This window comes from Capra hircus, chromosome 11 (genome assembly GCF_001704415.2).
Source record: "Capra hircus breed San Clemente chromosome 11, ASM170441v1, whole genome shotgun sequence".
Lineage (NCBI taxonomy): Eukaryota > Metazoa > Chordata > Mammalia > Artiodactyla > Bovidae > Capra > Capra hircus.
In genome coordinates this window covers 100,539,988-100,564,176 of record NC_030818.1, presented here as the reverse complement: position 1 = coordinate 100,564,176, position 24,189 = coordinate 100,539,988, and the positions used below count along the sequence as shown (strand labels likewise).

Genomic DNA, 24,189 nt, shown 5'->3' with positions numbered 1-24,189 from the left:
TTTTTCCTGAAGTTTCTTCGATTTTTTTTTTCTTCGAACTCTGTTCAAACTCTCCACAGGTTCTTTCAAGGCAGCAAATCTACTCCAAGTAGATCTTTACAGTTGTAGAATATTATGGGGTGAAATCAGAATGCTCATTTAAGGACACTACAGTAAGAAATCAAACATTTAAAAAGGAGGAAAGTGGGAAATTCTGATTTTTATGCCAAAACACAAAAGCAAGAAAACAAAATTGTTTCAGTTTTTCCCTTTTTTATGGGAAACATGTTTTTCCCAAACATGTTTTCTTGGGGAATGACACCCATCTCAGGGGTAGGCATGATTTTCCAGTAGTCACTTCAAAGGACACACTAGAGGCACCTAAAGTATCTGAGAGACTAGGCTAACCTTCCAGAAACACGGCTGGAAAACTTTCAGAAACAAACACTCTTAAACAATCTCTCTGAAATAAAACAATAGAACATAAACAAGAAGCTCTTTCTACCCTAGTTTTGTATTACTGACCACAGTGAACCTTCAGGAATTGTTTTTCTAAAGAGTAAGTCCCAAATTACGTCACCACTGCACTTGGTATTTCATCCTGTGAATCATGAAGGCAAAGAGAATTTCAAGGAAGAGGGTCTTGTGACACTATCATTTCCTAGAATGTGCAAAAGGCTTAGTGAGATGTGTTAGGCCCTGTTCTCTGAGTACTTACAATATACATAGCTCTAAAAGCATATCTAGTGCCATCGTGACCAGAGGCTGACCAATCAACCAAAAAAGCTGGTTACAGCAGGGAATTCATGAAAATTAAAACATGAGATCCTCTGGCCCCGCCTGAATGTACACTGATTTGCTAGTCTTGACGACAGGGCCGAGGACTGTCCTGAGTGTGGGTGTGTGATTAGAGTTGGATGCTGTCTTACCATCCACCCATGATGCCTCATCTCAGTTCCAGCTCTACATTCCTGCAGGTGGAGGAAGAGGGCGGGCCACTCGCTATAAAATCCCAGTACAATCCCTTCCAACTGTTCACAGTTGTGTCACTCACACCTAGTCCTGAAACAATTTTTTTAAAAGACACCTGCATTTATAGAGTCTCTCTAAAGCACTGACCTAAATTTTCATAGACAAATCTCTTCACATTTGGATTTCACTGGTTTCATATGAACCGAGTAATAAAACCAGAATATCTGAAAAAAAGGGATGTGGGAAGAAACACAAGTGGCTCTGGGTGTGCTTGTGACTCAGAGGGTGGGAGCAGAATGTGGCAGAGGAGCGGCTGCTCGACTCTGTGGGCACCAGAGAGGCGTGTGTTTTGAAGGGAGCCAGGCCGTTTCGCGCTGCAGAGAGTCAGTTAAGTGAAACTAAGTCAAAAGAGTGTCTATGGTCGTTATATTAAGCAGACTTATTAGGCAAAGGAACCTTAACATAAAAGAACTCTTGAAAATCGAAAGGGAAAAGATAAAACCCTCCTCCATTGAAAAATGGAGAAGGAAACGGCAACCCACTCCAGAATTCTTGCCTGGGGAATTCCACGGACAGAGGAGCCTGGTGAGCCGCAGTCCATGGGGTCACAAAGAGTCGGAAGTGACTGAGTGACTAACATACACACTCCCACTAAACCAAAACTATGAATAAGCAATGCACAGAAAATTTAAATTACTACTAAACAAGGAAAGCATGTTAACCTTTCTTGTAATCAAAGAAAGGCAAATTCTCTGTCAAGTTGGGCAGGGACATTTTCTTGAGGCTAACAGTGTAAAACTTCAATGCAATGGGCATTCTCATACAATGCTAGTAGTTGATGTAGACACTGCCGGAACATTTTAGGAGAAAAACTGGAAAAAGGAGCTGAACTGAGTCTTTGAGGAATTCCATCACCTTAGATACACCTCAAGGAATTTATCCCAGGAGACCCAAACAATGATTTGTATATGCTCAGTCACTCAGCTGTGCTGACTCTCTGAGACCCCACCGACTGCAGCCCGTAAGGCACCTCTGTCCATGGAATTTTCCAGGCAAAAATACTGGACTGGGTTGCCATTTCCTTCTCCAATGATTTATATGTACTGATTTTTAAAATAACAGCACCAAAAAGGAAAAGCACAAAATATTTATCCATTCAAGATAGGTTAGTTTGTCGTCCATCCATAAAACAGAATATAGTCAATACTGTCATTCAAAATATCTTTGGAAAAACATATCTAGCAACTTGGAAACATACTATAACAATCCATAATTTTATAAAAATTGAAAAAAGTCCAGAAGGAACTATACACCAAAATGTGAATAGTAGTTAATGCATGGTAGTTGTCAACAGTACCATTAACAGTAGTAGTTTAACACAGGGTGGTGGGATTACAAACATTTTAAGTTTTCTTTTTTCTTTTCTATATCCTGGCACACTTCTCATCATGAATGTGAATTGTTTCTATAACCAGAGAACAATTACAAGAATAGAAAAACGGTCATGAAGAAGCCAGCGGACGCTTATATAATTGATCATCTAACATGAAAAAGTACACAGGGGGAGGAGGGACTCTTCTCTCTCTGTCCTGAAAAAGTCCATGTGCCTTTCCCTGCAGGATCCCAACCTCGTAGGCGTGAGCACACGACTCTGGCAGACCAGGGCTACACAGGAAATTAAACCAGAGTCATGAATACAGAAATGCTTTTCTTCTCAAAGGCCATCTGACCTCTTCTATCAAACATTCTGCAGCATCTGGATTTGATCAAAGTTACATAATCGGGGGAAGTGGCCTGGAAAACACCTGGAATGGGCAGAACACAGACACCAGCCCGGGGGTGACTATCGATTTAAAGTGTGGATTATTAAAGGGGGACTGTCCCTCACATGGAGACAGATGCTGAGAACTTCATGTGAGGGGATGAGGCCTCTCTGTCAGGAAGGAAAGGGCCTCCCACTGCTTTTTGATTCAACAGGACGTCAGGAAATCCAAGGCAGCCTCTCGATTTTCCTCTCCAGTTCTTGCTCCATTCCACAAATTAATGGCCAAAGCCCAAAGGGAAGTATTGCTCATGCATGCCTCTGGATCGAGACGCTGAAGTGCAGCCACAGTCCAACACCAAAACCTTCCAGTCAATTCCCAATCCAGGCTGATGTCAAAATTGACTCACGACGAATAAATGCCAAGTTCCTTGCTTCATTTCATAGTGAACGATGCTCGTCAACCTTAAAAATGATCACAGCTTACAAGGCCCAAGTTGCAGAATGTACTTAAATCTTTCTTGACTAATACATGAACTTCCTGCCAGTCCCCGGATGGACCCTTAAAGGAGCTCAAAGGATTCATTAAAAAAACGATGCCCAAAATAGCTCCCCTCTTCTGCCAACGGATAAAGAAATCCTTGCATCTATTCTTCTTCAAAATGTTAGTTTAACATTTTCTGCGCCATCCTGAGTCATAGCTTTAAAATATTTAAGATTTTTATCTTCAAGAATGCCTCTCACCTCATTGGAAATCTTTTTGTTATTACCATATCCTTCATGAAAAGGTTTCCACTCACCCACAAAACTCAGGAAAAGTCATTAATTAGCCAGTTGAACACCAAGAATGGTGCTATCTAAACGTTCTCCGAAGTTATGGCTCCAACGTGACAACAAACTGAGAAGTCTGTAAGAATGGTGCTGCAGAATTCACTGGAGCTGTGAGTGATTAACTTACTTGGACAGCATTCGAAGAAAAGCGCTTGGGTCTTTAAAGTATAATTTAAAGATCATTTTATACAAAATAATCCTTTCTTAAAAGTTGTGAGTCACTGATCAAAAATGTTTACAAAAGATTCTCCCATATGGCATGTCTGGTCTAGACTCTCAAGGGCTGCTGCTAAAGCTGCCACTGCCAAGGAGGAGGGGAACAGGGTACTTCAGTCCCAAAGCAGGAGGGGATGGGAGTGGTGGGGAGGAGGTGGGAGGGATACAAGTGAGGAGGGGGTGAAGGGGAGGGAAAGGGAGGCTTCACCTCCAGGAAAGCTTCCCACCTCCTTGTTAGTGATTGTACAAGTTCACGGTTCCTGCCGGAGTCAGATAGCCAGGCTATGTGGCAGTCATTACTGTCCACCTCGTGGCTCTTGGGGGGGCGGGGGGGGAGCGGAGGGGAAAGGGAGGAGGGGAGAGAGGACAGGGCATGTCACACGTGATAAACACCCCCTTCACTTTTGCTCACATTCCATTATTTAAATCCTGGTCGCTTTAGTCTTATTTCCTTTGTGGGCCCTTCAATATGATCCTCCAGTTCAAGGAATCTCTGTAATTTGAAAATCTATAAAACAGATCCTTCAAAAAAGAGGGACAGCTTCGTGTTTTATTTCACACTCGGTTCCAACCGATGAGATCATGCTCAGACTATTCTCAAGTCAGTTTATAACAGTCTGATACAACTTTTTATAATATAAGCCTAGAGGAAAAGGATGATTTCCCACAATCTGAACTCGATGAAAGTCATTTTATCTACATTCTACATGGTCCTTTATTTTGTAATTTACACCCTCACCTAGAGCAGTTAAACCTAAAAAACAAGTTTAGCTGAATAAGGCTTGGCATTAACTTTACACTCTGAACACAATGTGCCCCCAAAACACTGTGTCAGCTGCTGGGGAGCAAGGGTAGGGCAATGAGGTAAGGATGCAAGGAACACAGCCTCTGCTCCTTGATGGAGAAACAACCGTTCAGGGAAATGTACATACCCTCAAAGCAAAAAGTCTAACAGAAGACAAGCGCTGTCCTGTGGATTAATTTTTAAGGACACAGACATGGACTACCAGGAGTTGTGAAGTGGGGAGAACTCAGCAGGGTTAGGAAGGAAGTAGACTCTGAATGAGACCATGCCCAGCAAGAGAAGCCTGCTTAACACAGGGACCCAAGGTCAGCCTACTACATCAAGCCTACTCAGGGAGGGGGCTTCACCTCTGCTGTGCTGTGAGCCCTCTGGTGATGCCCAGGAACTCCTCAGAATAAAGTCTGCAAACACATCAAATAAACATGGAGCAATGAAGAGAACAACGGTACTGAAACAGTCCTCAAAGTATCTTTTGAAAGCAATCTGTAATACAGTGTTTCTTTACTATGCATTAAATATACGCTCCTATATTAACACATTAAATTGCAAGCTCCAGCAGCAGCTGTCCTTTCAAAGCAGTGATGAATTTAGGTAATAATCACAATTGTTATATGATTTGAAAATATCTGAGTTCTACTGCTGGCAAAGTCACAAGCACTGCTAATATTACTGTGGTTTGTTATATACATTTGTAAAAAGAAAAAGATAAAACACTAATTTTCAGTTAGCACTTAGTGAAATAAAGTCTTAAATATTGTTCTATCCAAGGACATGGAGCCTCTGAATGTCATCCCAGACCCCAAGGGCCTTGCAGGTTCATGTCTACTGACATAGTTCAGCAGAACCCAGCAACCCGACAGAGGCAGGCCTAGAAAGGGGGTCGCTGTAAGTTCCTGTGAAGTCCAGATTATGCAAGTTTCTTTCTTTTTAAGTAAAAAGAACTAATAATTTTCTTTCCATTACTTCCCATTTAGGGGTGTTATAGGCAATAAATTAGATGGGCTTCCAGAGAAATCCCCTTTAAAAAATAAAAAAAGTTTTTTAACAAGTTACTTAAATTGGCCCAAGGTGTAACTATTGCTGAGAACCTGTTTATATTGTGATACTCCTAGGCAGTCAATTTTAGAAAACAGAATTTTCCATCCTAACCTCTGTCCAGATAGGCAGTTCGGATACTAACTCTTCTGAAGGTACACAGTCCCGTCCCCCTTGGCTCAACCAGAAAGCGAAAACGAAACAACGGAATTTCGTGTCACTTTCTAAGAATCTACTGTCAATGAAGTCTACGATGACTAAAAATGGAGTACAAGGACCGACATAAAAGCCTTTACTACCTTCACGTCATTCTGAACCCAACATTCACACCCCTCTCCCTCTCAATCCAGTCAGGGCACACCCACAGCCTGGCCACTTTTCCTCCCAAATCTCTCAGCAAGCCTGTACTTTCCACACCCTTGACTGGTTCACAGCTTTGATCTGACCCCTCGTTCCACCTCCGCACTGCCACCAGAGCGGTCTTCCTAAAAAAATGCAGATCTGACCCAAGTCGCTCTTCTGTTAAAATCCACCAAGATGGCTGCCGGCCGAGAAGCCGGAGAGAAAGCTTGGGAGGTGGCCCTACCTGTGGGCCTCGGTCACGTTTACTGGCGCGGTCAGCTGAGGCGATGTGAGGAACAGGGCCATCCTGTGCCTCACGGGGAAGCTGGCAGTTGGCCCGACAATGTAGGAGACACTGTTCCCCCAGACACGGGCGGGGGCTGCTGCTGCCGCCACCTCTGCGGGAGGAGCCCGAGCTCCAGAAGGACCATCTCCCCCGCAGGACGCTTGCTCTTCATTCAGCCTCCTCCCATATGCCCCTGTGGGTTCCCCATTGCTGCCTCAGCGGTGAGCACCTTGGCCAGGGCCAGTCACTCCCCCTGGAATGCCTAGCCCCTCCTCATCCTCCCGCCGCACCGTCTCCAGGAAACCTCTGACTGGTTTCCTGCCCCCCACCCCTCACCTCTGGTTGATTACTTCCGGTTCGCCTCACACTCGGGAAGGACCTGATGTCCGTCAAGGGTGCCGTGAGGAATCTGCCCCCATGTCCCTCGTGGGACACTAAGCCTGGGCTCCAAGGTGGACAAGGCTTGTTCAAATCACAGCCCACCATGTCTTTAAGATATTAATTTCTGAGCCTCATTTTCTCAACTGCACAATGGCTTCAAAACCGAGTCGGGCCGTCAGGCGGGGTCAAGGCATACTTGCTGGTGGAGACTTTCTCCGCACCGATGCGGGCATGGAGCCTGGCACCAGGGCACCGCAACAAAGGGTAATCATCCCTTCTCTTATTATTGTTACCACAATAATGTAAATTCCTCTGGGGCAGAGATGGAGCGTTCTTCTCACAGTCTTCAGTTTCCCTGCCTAATACAATATATGACTCAGCCCTGCTCAGGGTTTCTTAGAATGAACTCAGTTGTAAGAAAATCCTGCATTTGTCATGACTGAAGAGTGCACCTTAATGACCTGTCAACCTTAAGTAAGAACAGCAGAAGTGGCAGACGGGAAAGATGAGAAGCAAATGCAACCCAACCAGGAAAACTTAGCAAGATTTAGGAAATACAGTAACTTTTTAAATGGAATGTACACCACAGCCAAGAACCTAAAACAAGGTGTAGCATGAAAGTACCTTTCTCTGTGCTTTCAAAAGAAACAGGATTCATTACTGTCTCCTAACAGGCCGAGATGCCTCCACAGACTTCTTGTTGGTGAGGGAAGAAAGGGTTAGGACTGGCCCAGAGTCAAAGTGGCCACAGTGAGCCCACTAACCTTAAAAGCCTTTTTATTCTGTCACAGGCCATTTGCAACAGACTGAAAGCCTCCCCCTCTGCCTGCCAGGCTTGGGAGGGTATGTAAGACCTCATTTCGCATTTCCTGTTTTCTGTTAGAGCATCATCAAGGCTCCTGGGTCACTTAGACCCGAGTGAAGTGAAGAGGCTGCCCAATGGAAGGCAATTTACCTAGAACGTCGTCTCATCGCATTACTATTGGAATAACTTTAATTGGAGTCAATCCTAAAGGAAATCAACCCTGACTATTCACTGGAAGGACTGATACTGAAGCTCCAATACTTTGGCCACCAGATGCAAAGAGCCGACTCATTGGAAAAGACCTGATGCTTGGAAAGATTGAAGGCAAAAAGAGAAGAGGGTGACAGAGGATGAGGCGGCTGGATGGCATCACTGACTCAATGGACATGAATCTGAGCTAACTCCGGGAGACAGTGAAGAACAGGGAAGCCTGGTGTGCTGCAGTCTGTGGGGCTGCAGAGTGGGACTCGACTTAGGGACTGGACAGCAAACAACAAAAACTGGAGTAACCGAATGTAACCCCAATAAAGGTATTTTGTCTCCAAAACACAATGGTCAACTCTATTTATTCATGGCCCATCTTTAAGTTAAATTTTAACGTTAAGGTATTCAGTGTATAGCGCTGTTGGCTAAATTTGAGGACTGATAAGGCTGATAGGGATTAGGTAGAATTTAAGAGTAATAAGGCTGAAGTTTATGCAACTGAATGTAAGGGAGCAACAGCTAGTACTTATTGATCCCTGCTGAGTGCCAGCACTGTGCCAAGCACTTTATCTGCACAAAATCCCCACAACCCATTGAGTAGCCTCTATTATGAGCGTACTTGAGAGTGCAGGAAATGGAAGCAGGTGTGAAGCGCCTCACGTGCTCTCTCTCCAGGAATCCCTCCATCGGCTACCTGTCTCTCAGTCTCACTCAGTCTCAGCATTGCTCTCTCGTGACCTGGCTCTTTCTTTTCCTTCTCCACTCGGGCCTCTCTTGTTCCCCTCCCCCGCCCTCCCTCTGCCCCTGTCCTAGCCCTAACCCCCTCCTTCGCTCTCATCTTTGGTTTCCGCCTCTCCTGTCTCAACTTGTCTTCATGCCTTTGTCTCCTAGTCTGCACCTCCTCCTCCTCCTCCTGTCTGTCTGCTCTATCACCACCACCTAACACAGACAGCATATAACAAAGCATCGAAGGTGTGGATTAAGACAGAAGCATTCGAAAGCCAATTTCAGAGAATAACAACTGTCAGTATCTGAGGACAAAGTTAAGTCTCTCAAAAGTCAGCAACTAACAAGCTATTTTTCCAAACGGCTTTGGAACTTCACTAGGCAAGAAACAAGACTGACCATAAGTGATAACTATTAAAGATGGACAGGAGTACAAGGGACTTCACTATGCTGTCTGCTTTTGTTACAGGTTTAAAATTTTTCCACTAAAAAAAAAGTAAAAAACACGAAAATTCCCTGGTGGTCCAGTGGTTAGGATTCTGCACTCTCAATGCCAGATCACCATTACAGAGGAAAAGTTAAATTCTTTCAATGTCTCATCTGATCTTTGGTTCTTGGTTCCATATACTTCTGGTTTTATTTTTTCCAGTTTTATTGAGATGGAATTGACATACCTCATTGTCTAAATTTAAGGTGTACAACATAATGAGTTGATATGTGCACATTTTATGAAATGATTACCACAGGGAGTCTAGTTAACATCCATCAGTTACAAATGACTTTTCGTGTGAGGAGAACGTAGATCTACTCTCTAAGTCATTTTCAAATATACAATATAGCATTATTAACTATAGTCACCATCCTGTACAATGTTATGCATTTTTAAAACCTATCCATCAATTATTTTTCCTGTTTCTATTTCAGATCAGTGATTACACTGATAAAATTGTGGCCTGATTTTACAATAAGGTAATAAGTAGTATGAAATTTTCAGTTTTCACATGTTTGGAGCTGTGGAAATGCATCTCTAGAGATGAGAAATAAGATGCCAAATATGGCATCTCTTCCTGCCAACAGGATTTTTCTTTCACAATTAAAATATTTACCATGGGAGTAAGAAAGGGTCAGAGGAAGAGAAGATACACTTCCTTAAAACCAAGGACAGGAAGTATTAATTATAGGCATCAAAGCAAACTTGGAAACAAATTGTTTTTTTAACAAGAAAAACTATGGGTGGGTTTAGTTCAAATTCTATCATCACACTTCAGCCATTACAGCAATTGGCAATGCCAACATTTTAGACCGTGAAATATTTAAATTAACAACAGCTAACATTTGCTAACATCTTGCTGTGTGCTAAACAGTTTAAATGAAATGTCTGATGTGAATCTCCCAACTCAAGAAGGCAGGGACTACGATGAGCCTTATTAGAAATGAGAACACCGAGGCTCAGAGAGCAACATGCCACAGTCACTTAACTGGCAGGATGGCTGACATCCGGGCCAGGCGGGCTGGCTTGGGAGCTGTGTGCTTCCCAGGAGAACAGGACCTTGGCAACATTCTAGCCATAATACTGCCTGGATTTAAGGACATCCCAAAGGAGCCTCACATCAGTATAAATACATACACTTAGCACTTCATTGGTCTCAAAGCTTTCCTGTGACTCATCTCCTGGATCCTCAGAAACAATCCTTGAAGGTGGGCTGGCCAGAGAATGTTTGTTCTCTTGGTCTTGGAGGTAAGAAGGCAGAAGAGTTGAGACATGAAGAAAACTTGGGTTCGCCTGACTCCATATTCAAATGTTTTTCCTACCCAAATGAACTGGGGCCCTTCTTCCTCCTCCTCTCTAGAAACCTCATAGCGTCAGTATGAGAATGAAGTGAGGATGTCTATGAAGTGCTTGGTGCCAAAGAACTGTCACCTCATTGATGCTCAACAATGTCAATGTAACCCTCAAATGAAAAGGACTGACTGGCTTTCTATTTGGTTACAGAAAGAGCTTCAGATTTTTCTTTGTTACTAAACAAGGGAAGTATTTGATGACCTCAGAAGAGAGTATTTAGAAAGAGAGCATGAGCTTCTGTGAGGCAGGAGTTCTAAAAGTGTATCTGTGTGGCTGGCACCACACAAAGCCTCCACCAGAAAGCTAACTGCTGAATAGAATCGTTTCAAAGTGGGCCCTTAAAATAAATGCTGACAGTTCACAAAGAGTTCACTTCACAGAACACGTCCACATGTAAGATTCATGCACAGTGTACGCAAACACAAACACACGAACAAGTCAGAATAAACTGTGGGGGGGCGGGGGGCGGGGAGAATTCAATTGGCGAATGTTCATGATTCTTTCACACCTCTAGGAGAGAGAAGAAACTAATCAGAAAATTCGTGCTTGACGTAGACCTAAGATCGTAAAGTTCAATATGGCCATAAAGGACAGATACACCTATAAACATACATTTTTGCAAAGCTGGAACATGGAAGTTAAATGCTATAAATGCCTATATATGCATAAAATGTTTCTAGAAGGATACACAAGAAACTCAAGTGAGGTTTCTGGATGAAGAACAGAATTTCTTCTCACTAACCTTTAAGAATTTTTTAATGATGTACAGCTATTCTGATAAGTATTTAAACATTTAAAATTTTACTGCTAAAAGTAGTCATTTTTAATCAGTATTAGAAAGAAAAAAAAAATCCCTGTTTCAGGCTTTAGAGTGTTTCTGAAGATACTATTTTAACATCCACAGAGAGTTCCAAAAGAGATGAACAGTCATAGCTTGTAAAGCATATACTGGCTAAATCTGGGCTCTTTGGGGCCAGACAGTAAGGGTTCACGTCCTGGCACCACCACTTGCGGGCTCTGTGACCTTAGACGAGCTTTCTAACTTTCAGATGCGTCAAGTTTTCTTCATCTATAAAATGGAAGTAACCAAAGGGCTATCATGAGAAATAAGCAAATAAAATCACATAGTATGCTCAAACAGTGCTTAGAATACAGTAAGCATTTAATAATTGTTGCTTTGGCAGCTAGGCCTAAATCGCAATAGATGCATGATCAAGTTGCATATATGGCTGAACTTACTCTCAATGGAAAACTTGATCATATTCGATTTTCTTGGTCACCTGGGACACCTGGGCCCCCAGTGTGTGTCAATAAACACTGACTGATTTAGGATGTCGGTAAAAACAAAAAGGCTGGATTACTTATCCAGATGTTAGAAATATTTTTCCCAAGCAGCTAACAGCACATCCAGTCTTTAAGAAAAGATCACTTAGGTCTGTTAAATTCCTTCAACTACAAAACAATGATTTCATTTACCTTCTCCAATTAAACATAACAATGAAAGAAGGAAAACTCAGTAACAGAAAAGAATTCCTAGAGTGATACTTTCCTAGATGGAGACTTAATGTCAGGTAGTCTGCTGTAATCAGAATTTTTTTTTTTTTTTAAACTTGAGAGTCAACGTCATTTCAAGACACATCAGATTTTGTAAACCCTCGCCTTCAAAAAAAAAAAACAAAACCCATAATTAAACCATCCAGGTAAGAACTAAATCTACTGTTTACCTCCAGGGAATACAAAACAATGTCACAACAATGCTGCGACCTAAACCTTCCTCCATCTCTGCAGCTACAAAAGTCCATTCATCTACTCTGCCTGAAGCATCATCTGCAAAATGGATGGTGATGCCTAACACTAACTCGTTACAGATGTAAATGAGAATGTGCTCAGAATTCTGAGCAACTTGGAAAATAAGCAACATATTAACTGAAGATGATTTTGGCGGCTCACATGCCAACTTCTAGGGACAAATAAACCATCTTCTCCCTCTAAACGCTAGATCTTGTGAGCTCACTCCATCTAGTTGCGCCTTCTCCCAGGCGGCCAATATACACTTCTCATGGCAAGAAGGGGCAACTGATTTCGTCCGTACCACTGGTGTTTATGGTTTGAGCTGCGCTTGTGACTTCATGCAGACCCTCGGGTCAAAAAGTTGGAGAGAAAAGAAAAGTAGGTGAGACAATGAACGAGGCCTCCTGTTCATTTCTCCTTCATTTTAAAGAGAAAAACGTTACAACTCCGATGGCACTCCAGCAGCCGGAATTCTACTACTTGTTCTAAAAGGAGCTTTACATTTCTACTCCTGTTTTAAGTCCTAAATAAAAAGGACAGACAAATGCAAGCAGATCTACATCCCTAAAGTACAATTAACTTTTCTGCTGAAAGCCAACAGTCTGGGGCTACGAGTCCTCAAGTCAGATAAATTTCCGCTTCATCCTGAAGCTACAAAATGAAGGCCACTCATCATAGTCAGTTGGTTTTTTTTTTTTTTTTCCAGTTGTCACCTTACCAGGACAGAAAACAAAGACACACAGGAAAAGGGAAAAAGGGGCGGGGGGGGGGAGGGGGATTAGAGAAGAAAAGGGGAGTAGAATGGGAAGAGGGCAAAAGTGAACCGCCCGGGCTCTGAGGCTTTACGAAAGGAACTTAACACGAGCTGACCCTCCTCCAAGTGCCCTGGACTCATTCAAAATCTTCCTAAAATGCGGTGAAACTTATCTTTTCTCCCAGCAGAAGTCTTAAGAATTCTTACGACCTCTTCGTGGTCCGTAGATAAGATGCAGAGTGTGTGTGTGTGTGTGTGTGTGTTGGGGGGGGGGGGGGGGGGATGGTGTAGAAAGATCACTTCAAATTCTGTATCCATAAATGGTAGAGCCGTGTTCCCTTTTGTCCACGAGACTTTAATGAAAATCGTCTGTTTCACAAACACGGGTCGACCTTTTGGACTCGTAATTCCCAATTAGCGGTGGAAATTCCACGACGTGGGCTCACGAGGCCCTTTGGGCCTTGTACGGTTCGCTTTCTCAAACTTTCTCGGGGAGACCCCGCAGGCGTGAGGGCCCCGCGACTCGGCCCTCCCGGTGTGGGCTCCTCCGACACCCCTGGGGTTAGTGCGCGCCGGGGTGGGTGGGGTGGAGGGGGCCCGGCGCCCCGCACCCTCCGCGCTGGCGGCGGCGCCCAGGGGCGGGCGAAGGAAGCGGAGAGCGGGAGAGGGCGAAGGAGGAAGGCAGAGGGGAGAGGGGGAGAGGGCGGGCGCCGAGGGAGCGCGCGCGCGCGGCCGGGCGAGGCCTAGGAAGGCAGGCCGGCCAGGCGGCGGACACGCGGCCATCCTCGGCCCGTTCCCCCGAGCTCACCTTCCAGGTAGCAGCTGGAGGAGGACGAGAGCCCCTTCTTGGATTTGCAGCCCACCAACTTCAGGCAGATCTCCAACATCTTGGCGCGCCGGAGGCGTCGGGGAGCCCGCGCCCCGGGCTGCCCTCCGCGGCGGGCTCAGGCCCGGCTCGCCCCGCGCGCCGCCCCGGGCCCCCGCGGCCCCGCCATGCCGCCTGCCCCGCCGCCCCGCGCCCGCGGCCGCTCCCGGTCTCGGCTCCGGACGCGCCTGTTAACAAAGGGGCCCCGAGCACGGCCCCGCGAGGCCCGCCCCCGCCGCCTTAACCCTCTGCGCGCCGCGCGCGCACCCAAGGGCTGCCCCGTGTTCCGCCCGGCCCGGGCTTCCGTCCAAAACCGACGCCTCGCAGGTTTCGACGTTAAGGAAAGCAGGGGGATGGCGATTTTAAGCGCGGCACGTCTTGGTTCTCCGAGTTTCGAAGTACTGTCCTGACGCCCCAAGAAAAGACACCAGCAACTATGGCAGGCAAGTCGGGGGAGGGCGGGCCTGCTCAGCATCACTTTTAGGAACCTCCTGCGTCTCTGGGAGGAGGTCCCACCCCCCAACCCCCAACTGCACCGCTGAAGGCCGAGCGAGTTGCACCGGGCGCGGTGCCCCGGCCAACCCCGTGTCCCCTGACTGTTGGTGAATAAGGCAGATTCCTCTGCAGTTATCAATACTGGTCTCATTTCTATTCGGTGAGCTTACTGTGATTAAGGCCAACTCAGTGGGTGTCTGAGGAGTGAGTAATCAGAGAGCTGCAACCCGCAGTACTACGCAAGTTTGCAACACATTTGTCAAGTCATACATCCAGACCAGGAGACAAAGGAGACGAGTGAGGTCAAACACAATGTCTGATTATTAATAAAGAGAGTTTAGTCTCCCCCTGATGAGGGGCATGGCCTGCGCCCCTTCTTTAAGAAGTCTCATTTTTCTTTCTCGTTTGGTGTGTGCCATCGGGGGAGGGGAAAACATTATTTAAAACCCATTTCCCCCCCTGGAGAAGGGATAAGGCTACCCACTGCAGTGTTCTGTCCTGGAGAATCCCATGGACTGTATAGAATCAGACACGACTGAGCTACTTTCACTCACTGCTGTGCTTGGCTCCAATAGACAATATCATCACATATAACAACATAAAAAATAACAATAACAATAACGTGTGACTTGGCACCAAACGCGAAATCTACATCAGTGGAATACGAATCCAGACATACCAAATAATTTAACAAAATTGGAAACGTTTCAGTAAGTATAGGAAGGAGAAGTTGTTTAAACAGTGTTAGATAACTAAATTGCAACAGGGAGAAAAATCAAGTTAGTATACATCATAGCGTCCAGGAATACTAAGAGCTGAGGGGTACTGAGATTCTCCTATGAGTCAGACTCCTGTGAGAAATACCGTCCAATCATTACCTGTGCACAACTATTCTGTACAGAAAACAGAATTCATCCTGATTCTTCAGGTGAAAATCTGAAATTCAGACGAGTCAAACACCTTGCCCAAAGTCTGAGCTGGACTACCCCCAGATCTGCCTGGCTCCAAGGATCAGGCTCCTAACCAGTGGATTATGCAGTCCCTTCTCACCAAAAATAAATCCCAAGTAAATTAAAGCTACATATATCTTTATCTTTGGCTAAATAACTAAGGTTACCATGCTACAGTCATCAGTCCCAGAGGCAAAGCTGTGGTCCAACCTATCCTGTAACGACAAAAACCTGGGTATCTTCACTATACTAGGAATGGCTAAGTAACAAGACCTTCACTCAGGTCTGCCAAAACCTGACAGTTCAAGGTTGGACTAGATGTGACTAGTGTGTATCACAGTGTTTCTCAACCACATTAACTTTTCAGAGATGTCCTGTCAAATTCTGATTCATATACAAAATGTCTAAGTGACCTGTGGTTTGTGTTGTGGTACCAGGTCAGACCTCATGAGCAGCTAAGAAGACACAGCACTTCCCATTGCCTGGAGACACAGGGCCACAGGGCTATGAGGTGACAGGTGACTGTGGATGCCATCTATTGATAGATGCTGGGAGACACTATCATTCTGTCAAACAGCCCGTATATAATGCCGGCCAACTGTTACCTGAACCTTTCAACCTCCAAGTATAATGCCAAAAATAAAATCCCAAAGGGTGCCACCAATACAAATAAGCTGAAAACTACTGTGTTGGTACCTTTTAGAAAGTTCAAGGGCTTTGGATCAGACTATAATAAAGTCAGTCAATATGTAGCATTTCAGATGTAATGTGATGGGCTATATTCAAATAGGCACCTTAATGACAAGAACAGTGGGCATTTTTGCAATTTTAACCATATCCTTGAATTCTATCAATTAATACAGGTCCAGATATTTGCATGTGCTATATTTTATATTAAGATGTAAGTTTATTTTAAAAAGTTAATGACTATTACTAATATTCTGCTCTTGAGTCTAAAATGAACTTATCCCTTTAAAACATCTTAAAATGAGTAATGCTTATAAACTGTGTCCAGATCTTTTAAAATAGTTATAAAACCATACATCAACCGGTCTGGGAAAACACTCTGAATTAGCAGCAATGAACACTGAAAATATTGCCAAGCTCCCCACTACCAGATTAAACTAGGACTGTTCTTTCCAGATCTAGCTTTTGATGCTTTTGAAACTCACTCACAAGTACAAAAAACATTCTGCTACAAGCAGATAGGAGAGCTCCAGTCTCCTTACTAGAACAGAAGCCCAAGAAGGATTCCTCTAAGTAATCTTAAGCCTAAAGGCCATTAACTTTTTTTTTTTTAAAAAGGAAAACAAATCTAAAAGATTGTGAAGTAACTTGTTTGCTACATTGTACTCAGTTTGGGAAAGGAATAACCTTTTAATATGTGACAGGCACAAATCTTTCAACAATCCTATGGATTTTCTATAGTTTAACTCCATTTCACAGGTAAGGAAACTGAGGGGTAAGCAGGCACAGGGACAGGTTAACAGTCTGTCCAGGTTCACATAGTTAGGAATTAGTAAGGTCTAAAGCCCTTGAACTTTCCAAAATGGACATAATTTGTAATTTAAGTGAAAGGTGGATAATTGTAGCAAAGCCAGAGGATGAAATAAAAATCATTAACTATTGAAAAATGTCTTGAAACAGCTGATGGAATTAGAACTATTTAAGAATATTTTAAAATATATTCAGAATGATGAGAAAGAATAAAGTTCCTTCAGTTCAGTTCAGTTCAGTTGGTCAGTTGTGTCCGACTCTTTGCTTACTTACATTAAAATATGTGATCTGCGCTGTGTTTCTAAAAGCATGGTCCATGGACAACCTATTTTGAATTGCCTGGGATGCTTGTTTAAAATGCAGACTCTTGCTCTCCAGTCTAGACTTACACAATCAGAATATATGGAATGGTGGTATCTTAACATGATCTGAAGATGATGTGCGTGCATACGTAAGTCTGACAACCATTGTTTTGGAAGAAGGAAGAGCTCCTCCTTGTTTTCCCTGGAAATAGGACAAATAGGGATGGATATTTCTAAAATTTATTCATCTGAAAGCAGTTTCTGCATTTAAGAAATTGTATAATTCTAAAACAAGTTACTTTGTCAACAAAGGTCCGTCTAGACAAGGCTATGATTTTTCCAGTGGTCATGTACGGATGTGAAGAGTTGGACTGTGAAGAAAGCTGAGCACTGAAGAATTGATGCTTTTGAACTGTGGTGTTGGAGAAGACTCTTGAGAGTCCCTTGGACTGCAAGGAGATCCAACCAGTCCATTCTAAAGAAGACCAGTCCTGGGTGTTCATTGGAAGGACTGATGCTGAAACTCCAATACTTTGGCCACCTCATTTGAAGAGTTGACTCACTGGAAAAGACTCTGATGCTCGGAGGGATTGGGGGCAGGAGGAGAAGGGGACGACAGAGGATGAGATGGCTGGATGGCATCACCGACTCGAGGGACATGAGTTTGACTGAGCTCCGGGAGGTGGTGATGGACAGGGAGGCCTGGCGTGCTGCGATTCATGGGGTCGCAAAGAGTCGGACACAACTGAGCGACTGAACTGAACTGAAAACAAGTTACCAAAAGAGGACTTTTCTCTGAAAATTTTGGATAAAGAATGAACTTTTTTAAAGTCTGGAGTTCAGTCCTTTTTTTTTCCTAAAGTAGTTGCAGGGGGCGGGGCGTGGATAGGCAAGGGCCCACCACAGAAGTTGCTCCAGGGAAGAAAGCAGGATATGGATGCTGGAGGCGGGATGTGGAAGCTCTACTTGGGAGCAGCAGGATGGGGGTAGGGATTTAAGGGAGACATGAAATCTGATATGGTGCCTACTTTGGGACCCCCAGGACCAAATGATCCCAGATCTGACTGATCCCTTCCCTGTTTCCAGCCCAGTTAATAACTTTAGGAGGAAAGAACAAAGATCTTGAGGTATGTACATGCTTGCTATTTCACTATTTCACATGCCAACAGAGACTACACCCTCTGATGTGCGGACACTGTCCAGTGAGAGCCTGCCAGGCTCCCAAGTGATGGGTCCAATCCACAGGAAATGTGGCTTAGAAGAACATATCAACCATACCTACTTTTGCCCCTAAATAAAGGGCATGCACGCATCTCTTTAAGTATCACAGATTTTCAGTGAGATAACACTGTTTATTGGTCAAGTGTCACAAAGGTCCAGGTACTCTGGTGTGGGGGAACCAGGTGAGACGGGAGGCCGTGCAGTGAGGCTGAAAGAGCTACGACATCACACGACCTTATTCTCAGTCTCGGATTTTCCACTCACTGTGGTGGCAAAGCCAAGTGACTCAGTTTTCTAGTCTGTAAAACTGTGGGGTGGTCTTAAGAGGAGCCATCTCGATGGGTGATGAAAATTAGAAATAGTGTATGAAAAGTGCCCCATGCAGAGAAGGTGCTCAGTGAACAGTATTTTTATTTCCAAAAGAGGACTCTTACTGTATCAGGTGATGTTCTGTGCTCCTGCCTAAGTCTTACTGGGACCAAGTCAAGAGCTAAAATTAACAAATGTGATACGTGAAAATGATTCCAGAAAACACAGTCTGAGGGAGTGAAAGCAGTCTGGAGGTTTTCCAAGGGACAAGGAAATCAACTTATTTTATTAAGGGAAAGAGACACTAGTTATGGGGTAAGAGTAGCAACCAGGGTTCAAATGTCACAGAGAGTCCTATCTTTAACTTCTAAAGACAAAGTTTTACAACCACAGCTTGGTGGCAAAACACAAACTCCACACCGCACATCTTTAGTGAAAGTCTATTTCAGGCCCAGAACTTGAGAACCTGATGTGCAGTCTACCCATAGGACGGTCTTTCGCAAAACACTGATTGTTCTGTTACTCCCTTTGGTGGTTCCAGACCTACAATTTTCAACGGGGGTGGGGGGGAGAGGCTCATCTGAACTGCTTTAGGGTAATTACCTCCACTTTCTAGAAAATCTCATTCTAGAAAGATTTTACTATATTTTTATAATTGACAAGTCAAACATTACTAGTAAGTGATTTTTCTCCCAGAGGAAACTAGTATTGTTGGTATGCCCTAAATAGTCTTATTTTTATTTTTAATCAAAGTAATAAAAGTACATGGTTAAAAACATGGTTAAAAAGTCATCCAATAAAATCAGAAGTCCCCTGACTCCATCCCCTTGTCTGTTTCTCCAAAGGCAGCCTTCTTCGGATTCTTAATATCCTCATATTGTTGTTTCTGGATTCATCAACTTTCCACATGCTATATTAACTGGTTATAGTAGTTCCATGCTATCACGATCTCCAATCTCCCATAACAATACAATCACAATTTTTGGTTAAATCAACAACGGTCAGTGCTGATCATTATTGCGATGATTAAATATTGTTCATTGCTCCACCAATAATATACTGTGAATGTTTCCTTTATTATATAACTTTGTTTATCCTGGAGATATTATTAGGTTGCAAAACTAATTGCAGTTTTGCACTGTTAACTTTGCCATTTGATATTGGAATACATTCTTAAATAAATGTGGTTATTTTATACATCATTTTAATGTGCACCTCTCACTTTTTTTTTTTGGCTAATGACTTATTACTTGCTGCGAATTTTAGCTTAGACTATGGAAATGATTTAGACAAAAAGCAAATTCGGGTGATTTTTCTTATTCGAACTCAAAATGGGTCATAAAGCAGCAGGGACAATTTGCAACATCAACAATGCATTTGGCCCAGGAACTGCTAAAGAACGGATAGTGCAGTGGTGGTTCAAGAAGTTTTGCAAAGGAGATGAAAGCCTTGAAGACGAAGAGCCTACTGGCCAGCCATCGGAAGTTGACAACAAGCAATTGAGAGCCATCATCGAAGCTGATCCTCTTACAACTACATGAGAAGTTGCTGAAGAACTCAACATTGACCATTCTACCTAAGGTTATTCGGCATTTGAAAAAAACTAGAAAGGTGAAAAAGCTCGGTAAGTGGGTGTCTCGTGGGTGTCTCATGGGCTGACTGCAGATCAAAAAAAATAATCGTTTTGAAGTGTTGTCTTCTCTTATTCTACATGCGATGAAAAGTGGATTTTATACGACAACCAGCAACGGCCAGCTCAGTGGCTGGACTGAGAAGCTCCAAAGCACTTCCCGAAGCAAACTCACACCTGAAAAAAGGTCACGGTCATTGTTCAGTGGTCTGCTACCCATCTGATCCACCACAGCTTTCTGAATCCCAGCGAAACTATTACATCTGAGAAGCAAGCTCAGCAAACCGATGAGATGCACCAAAAACTGCATTGCCTGCAGCTGGCATTGGTCAACAGAAAGAAACCACTTTTTCTCCATGACAATGTCCAACCGCACATGGCACAACCAATCCTTCAAAAGTTGAAAGAGTTGGGCTGTGAAGTTTTGCCACGTTCACCTGACCTCTTGCCAATGGACTACCACCTCTTCAAGCATCTTGACAACTTTTTGCAGGGAAAATGCTGCCACAACCAGCAGGAGGCAAAAAATGTTTTCCAAGAGTTCGTCAAATGCCGAAGCACAGATTTTTATGCTAAAAGAATAAACAAATTTATTTCCCATTGGAAAAAAATGTGTTGATTGTAACAGTTTCTCTTGATTAATAAAGATGTATATTTCTGATTTAAAATTCACAGTCCAAAACCACAGTTATGTTTGCACCAACCTAATAATTGCCTTGATTTTCTTCATTTGATTAGTTTTCTGTATACCTATTACTGTTTTTCCTCCAAACATTTCAAATATCTGTTAAACAACTAGTAGTATTTTTTCCAAATATTACAAAACATTTAAAATAGCCTCAGTTCTATTTATTGACTCACATCCTCGTGTGGCTGGAATTCACCATCCAGTAGCTTCCTGGGGGTGGGGAGAGGTGCATATTTGAAAAAAATGCCTTTCCATTCCAGTGAGTTTGGCTGGGTATAGAATTGTAGGTTGAAAATCATTTTCCCTGCTTAATTTTGAAGGTATCTATCTCTCTGCTATCTTCTAGTTCTCAGTTGTTGTTTAGAAATATAAATCCACTCTGACTCCTGATCTTTTATATGTCACCTGCTTTTGTCTTTGGAAGCTTTTAAGATCTTCTAATATTCTCGGTGTTTTGAGATTTTACAATGAGATGGCTTGGAGTGAGTCTTTTTTCATATATTATACCGTGCACTCAGGGAGCCAGTCCAATTCAAAGATTTAAGTCACTGAACTCCAGAAAATACTCACTTCATTAAGTTCTGAAATTTTTCTGATATATACTGTTTCATAAATTCTCCTCCATTTGCTCTCAGGTGTCTCTTTCTGGAAGTCCTGCCAGATGGCTACTAAAGCCCTGGGACTGAGCTTCTAACCTTCTTACCTGTTCTGTTTTGTTGTCTGAGTCTTTGCTTTATGCTTTGCTTTCTGAGAGCGACTATTTTCCAAGCCTCCCGTACAGTTCTTCTGAACTCTTCTTCTGTTTCCTACATTGTCTTTATTCCCACTGTGTTCCCTTTCTCTGTGAATTTCTTTTACGCTTTATCTATCATGCACTTTTAATTTGGCTATCCATTCATTATACATGGGAGAGGAGCTAAAAAGTGCGCACAGAAAGGGCGCAACATGTGGACTTAGATGCAGGGAGGTGGTGAGCTTGCTTTTCCATCAAGAGAATGTCCAAGTCGGCTTTTCTCTGAGACCATTCAGTTTTGGTTTTGTTTTTTTTTCTAGAAAGGATTCTTTCCATCTCTTCTCTGTTAGGAAGCAGGCTGGAGAATCTCATTATTCAGTATGCAGACTCAAAAAAGAATCTGCTCTTGCCCACCCCACCGGTTTCAGCCCAATGGTGTACCCACACCTCTGCTGGGGGTAATACCCCAGAGTCTGGAGCCTTTATAGGGCAATTTCTCAATAATACTTCTCGTCTCATGAAAGTGGGAAGGAGAAGTGGTCATCTGGCTGTACAGGGATGGGGAGGGGTATGAAGAATCTAAAAACTCTTTTACAGGCTTTCCACTGATCCCCTTGATTTCAGGTAAGAGCCTCATCACCCCCTGCTTTTTGTAGTACTAAAGACTCCAATTTCTTATTTTTTCCCTCTCAGATTCTTATAACTGGCTTACTTCTAATCAGTGTCTCTCTCAGAAGAGGTTAGGCTTTAGTTTCTTTGATTCTGCTAGGTCTATTACAACTTTTTAAATATATATATATGCATTTCTTTAATTATTTTTTATTAATGAGTTTATTCCTTTATTTTTGGCTGTGCTAGGTCTCCATTGTGGTACTTCTCATTGTGGTAACTTCTCTTGTTGTGGAACACGGGCTTTAGCATGAAAGCTTCAATAGTTGGAGCGTGCGGGCTCAGTAGTTGTGGCTGGGGGGCTTAGCTGCTTTGTGGCATGTGGAATCTTCCCCAACCAGGGATCGAACCTGTGTCCCCTGCATTGGCAGGTGGATTCTTATCCATCGTACCACCAGGGAAGTCCTGTTACCACGCTCTTGACTGCCTTCCAGTTTCAAAAAACATTTTTGCCTTTCTTATCTGCTTTTCTTACTGGGTTCTTTTTGTCCTTATACATTTTCACTTACAAAAAAAAAAAAAATCATCTTACTGCTGTTCCAGTAGGGCTTGGGGGAGGTAGTAAAAATGAAAACAGGTCTGCAAACTTTAATCATTTTAAATCAGAGTCTCATTTGACCATTTTACAGATGAAAAAACTGAGGCAGGTTAAGTAACCTGACAAGGTCTTATAGCCAGTTAGCGGCAGAGCCAGGGCAAGAGCCCGGATCTCTGAATTACCTTGCTAGACTTTTTCCTTATATGACGCCCACGAGGCACCCATAATCAAGAGCTGACAGACTAATTTTAGGATATGAGGCCGAAAAAGCATCTAAAATTTGTTGCAAGCTACAGGTCTCAAATCTTAATATTGCTGGTAGTGAAGAAACCACCAATGCCTGAATTCTTAAATCCAGTCACATAACTTTAAATTATAAACAGATACGTTATTAAACAGAAAGAGTTTGGGATATTCTTATTAAACTCTGAGTTGCTTGAATTCAATTTAAAGAGGTTTCGCATGATTTCATGAATTGTCTTTGTCCCTTTCATTTTGGTTAACTTTTAAAATAAATGCCACAGAATTTTATTTTAAATCGTGGAAAGTCTTGTTTGTTTTTAGTCAGAAGATTGAATAGAGATTGAGAAATCTACAAGACAGATAAAAAAGAGCAATGTTGCCGAAATCTAAAGGCTTCAAACTATTTTCTTTATAATAAAGTAAATTTAAGCTCACTTAAGTAGAACTGGTTGAAAAAAGAAAAGCCCAGCGCTGGTTATTTATAAACAGTACTCCTTTTATTTTCAAACACTAGCACTGCTTTTGGCTTTTATAGTGTTGTTCCGTCTGAACTGGAAAATCAATGGTTAATCTTTTCTCCTCTCTTTCTGTAAGACTGAAAGAATCTGGGAAAGCAGCAGAGCAGGCCTAGGGGATCACGTTACTTTGGGGGTGGGGGGAAGGAGGCAGCTGGAGGGGAGTGTAGAGAGAAGGGCCAGAAGGGAAAGAAAACAAGTTGTCTGAACCTCCCCACAGTGTAAGACCCAGCAGGGATTAGGAGGTACGTGGAGGAGCCCGTGTTTATCCAAGTTATCTCTGGGGCAGCTGAAATGGGCTGTGAAAGTATGGGCTCCCTCGATATTAAAACCTCAGCAGCAGAGCTGCACCCGGGAAGGCGGATTTCTTGGTAATTGTTACCAAGGCCTGAAAAACCTAGAAATGAAACGCTCAGGGAGCGTTAATGTTTGTTTCTTCCAAACATTCAGTACCAATTTGTTTTGTTGTCAAGGTTTTAAACACACAAAGGACAAACGGATTCAGAAGATTTCTTCCCTACACTTGTTAGAAATTACTGCTGTCCTTAGAGAAGCAATGACATCTCTAAACGAAACACTGCTGCTCTTTTTCCTCCTAAAGAGACAGATCTGGCATATTAATACAGAACTACAGATTAACCAGAGAAGAGCAGCTACAGTTAACACTGGAGAAACTGCTCATTAAACGGCACTGTCAGGGGAAAGAGCCACTTGAAAAGCTACAAAACAAAGCTGACCTGGCAGAGGGTGTCCTCTTGTCTGCCACCTTCCTACCACTGGTATATAAAATCTATATTCAGTC

General features: G+C 43.1%; 1 protein-coding gene across 3 annotated transcripts in view; it reads right to left on the bottom strand.

Annotated features, from left to right (window-relative positions):
* Positions 1–24,189, bottom strand: part of ABL1 (ABL proto-oncogene 1, non-receptor tyrosine kinase) — a 138,435-nt gene that overhangs the window by 36,013 nt on the left and 78,233 nt on the right. The window contains exon 1 of one of the 3 annotated variants that reach the window (XM_018055989.1): positions 13,541–13,703. The exons of the other annotated variants lie outside the window; for them this stretch is intronic. Coding sequence (XP_017911478.1) covers positions 13,541–13,619 — 79 coding nt within the window. The 5' untranslated portion in view covers positions 13,620–13,703. Of the gene's footprint in view, positions 1–13,540; positions 13,704–24,189 lie in introns of those variants that run through there. 3 annotated transcript variants of the gene reach the window in all.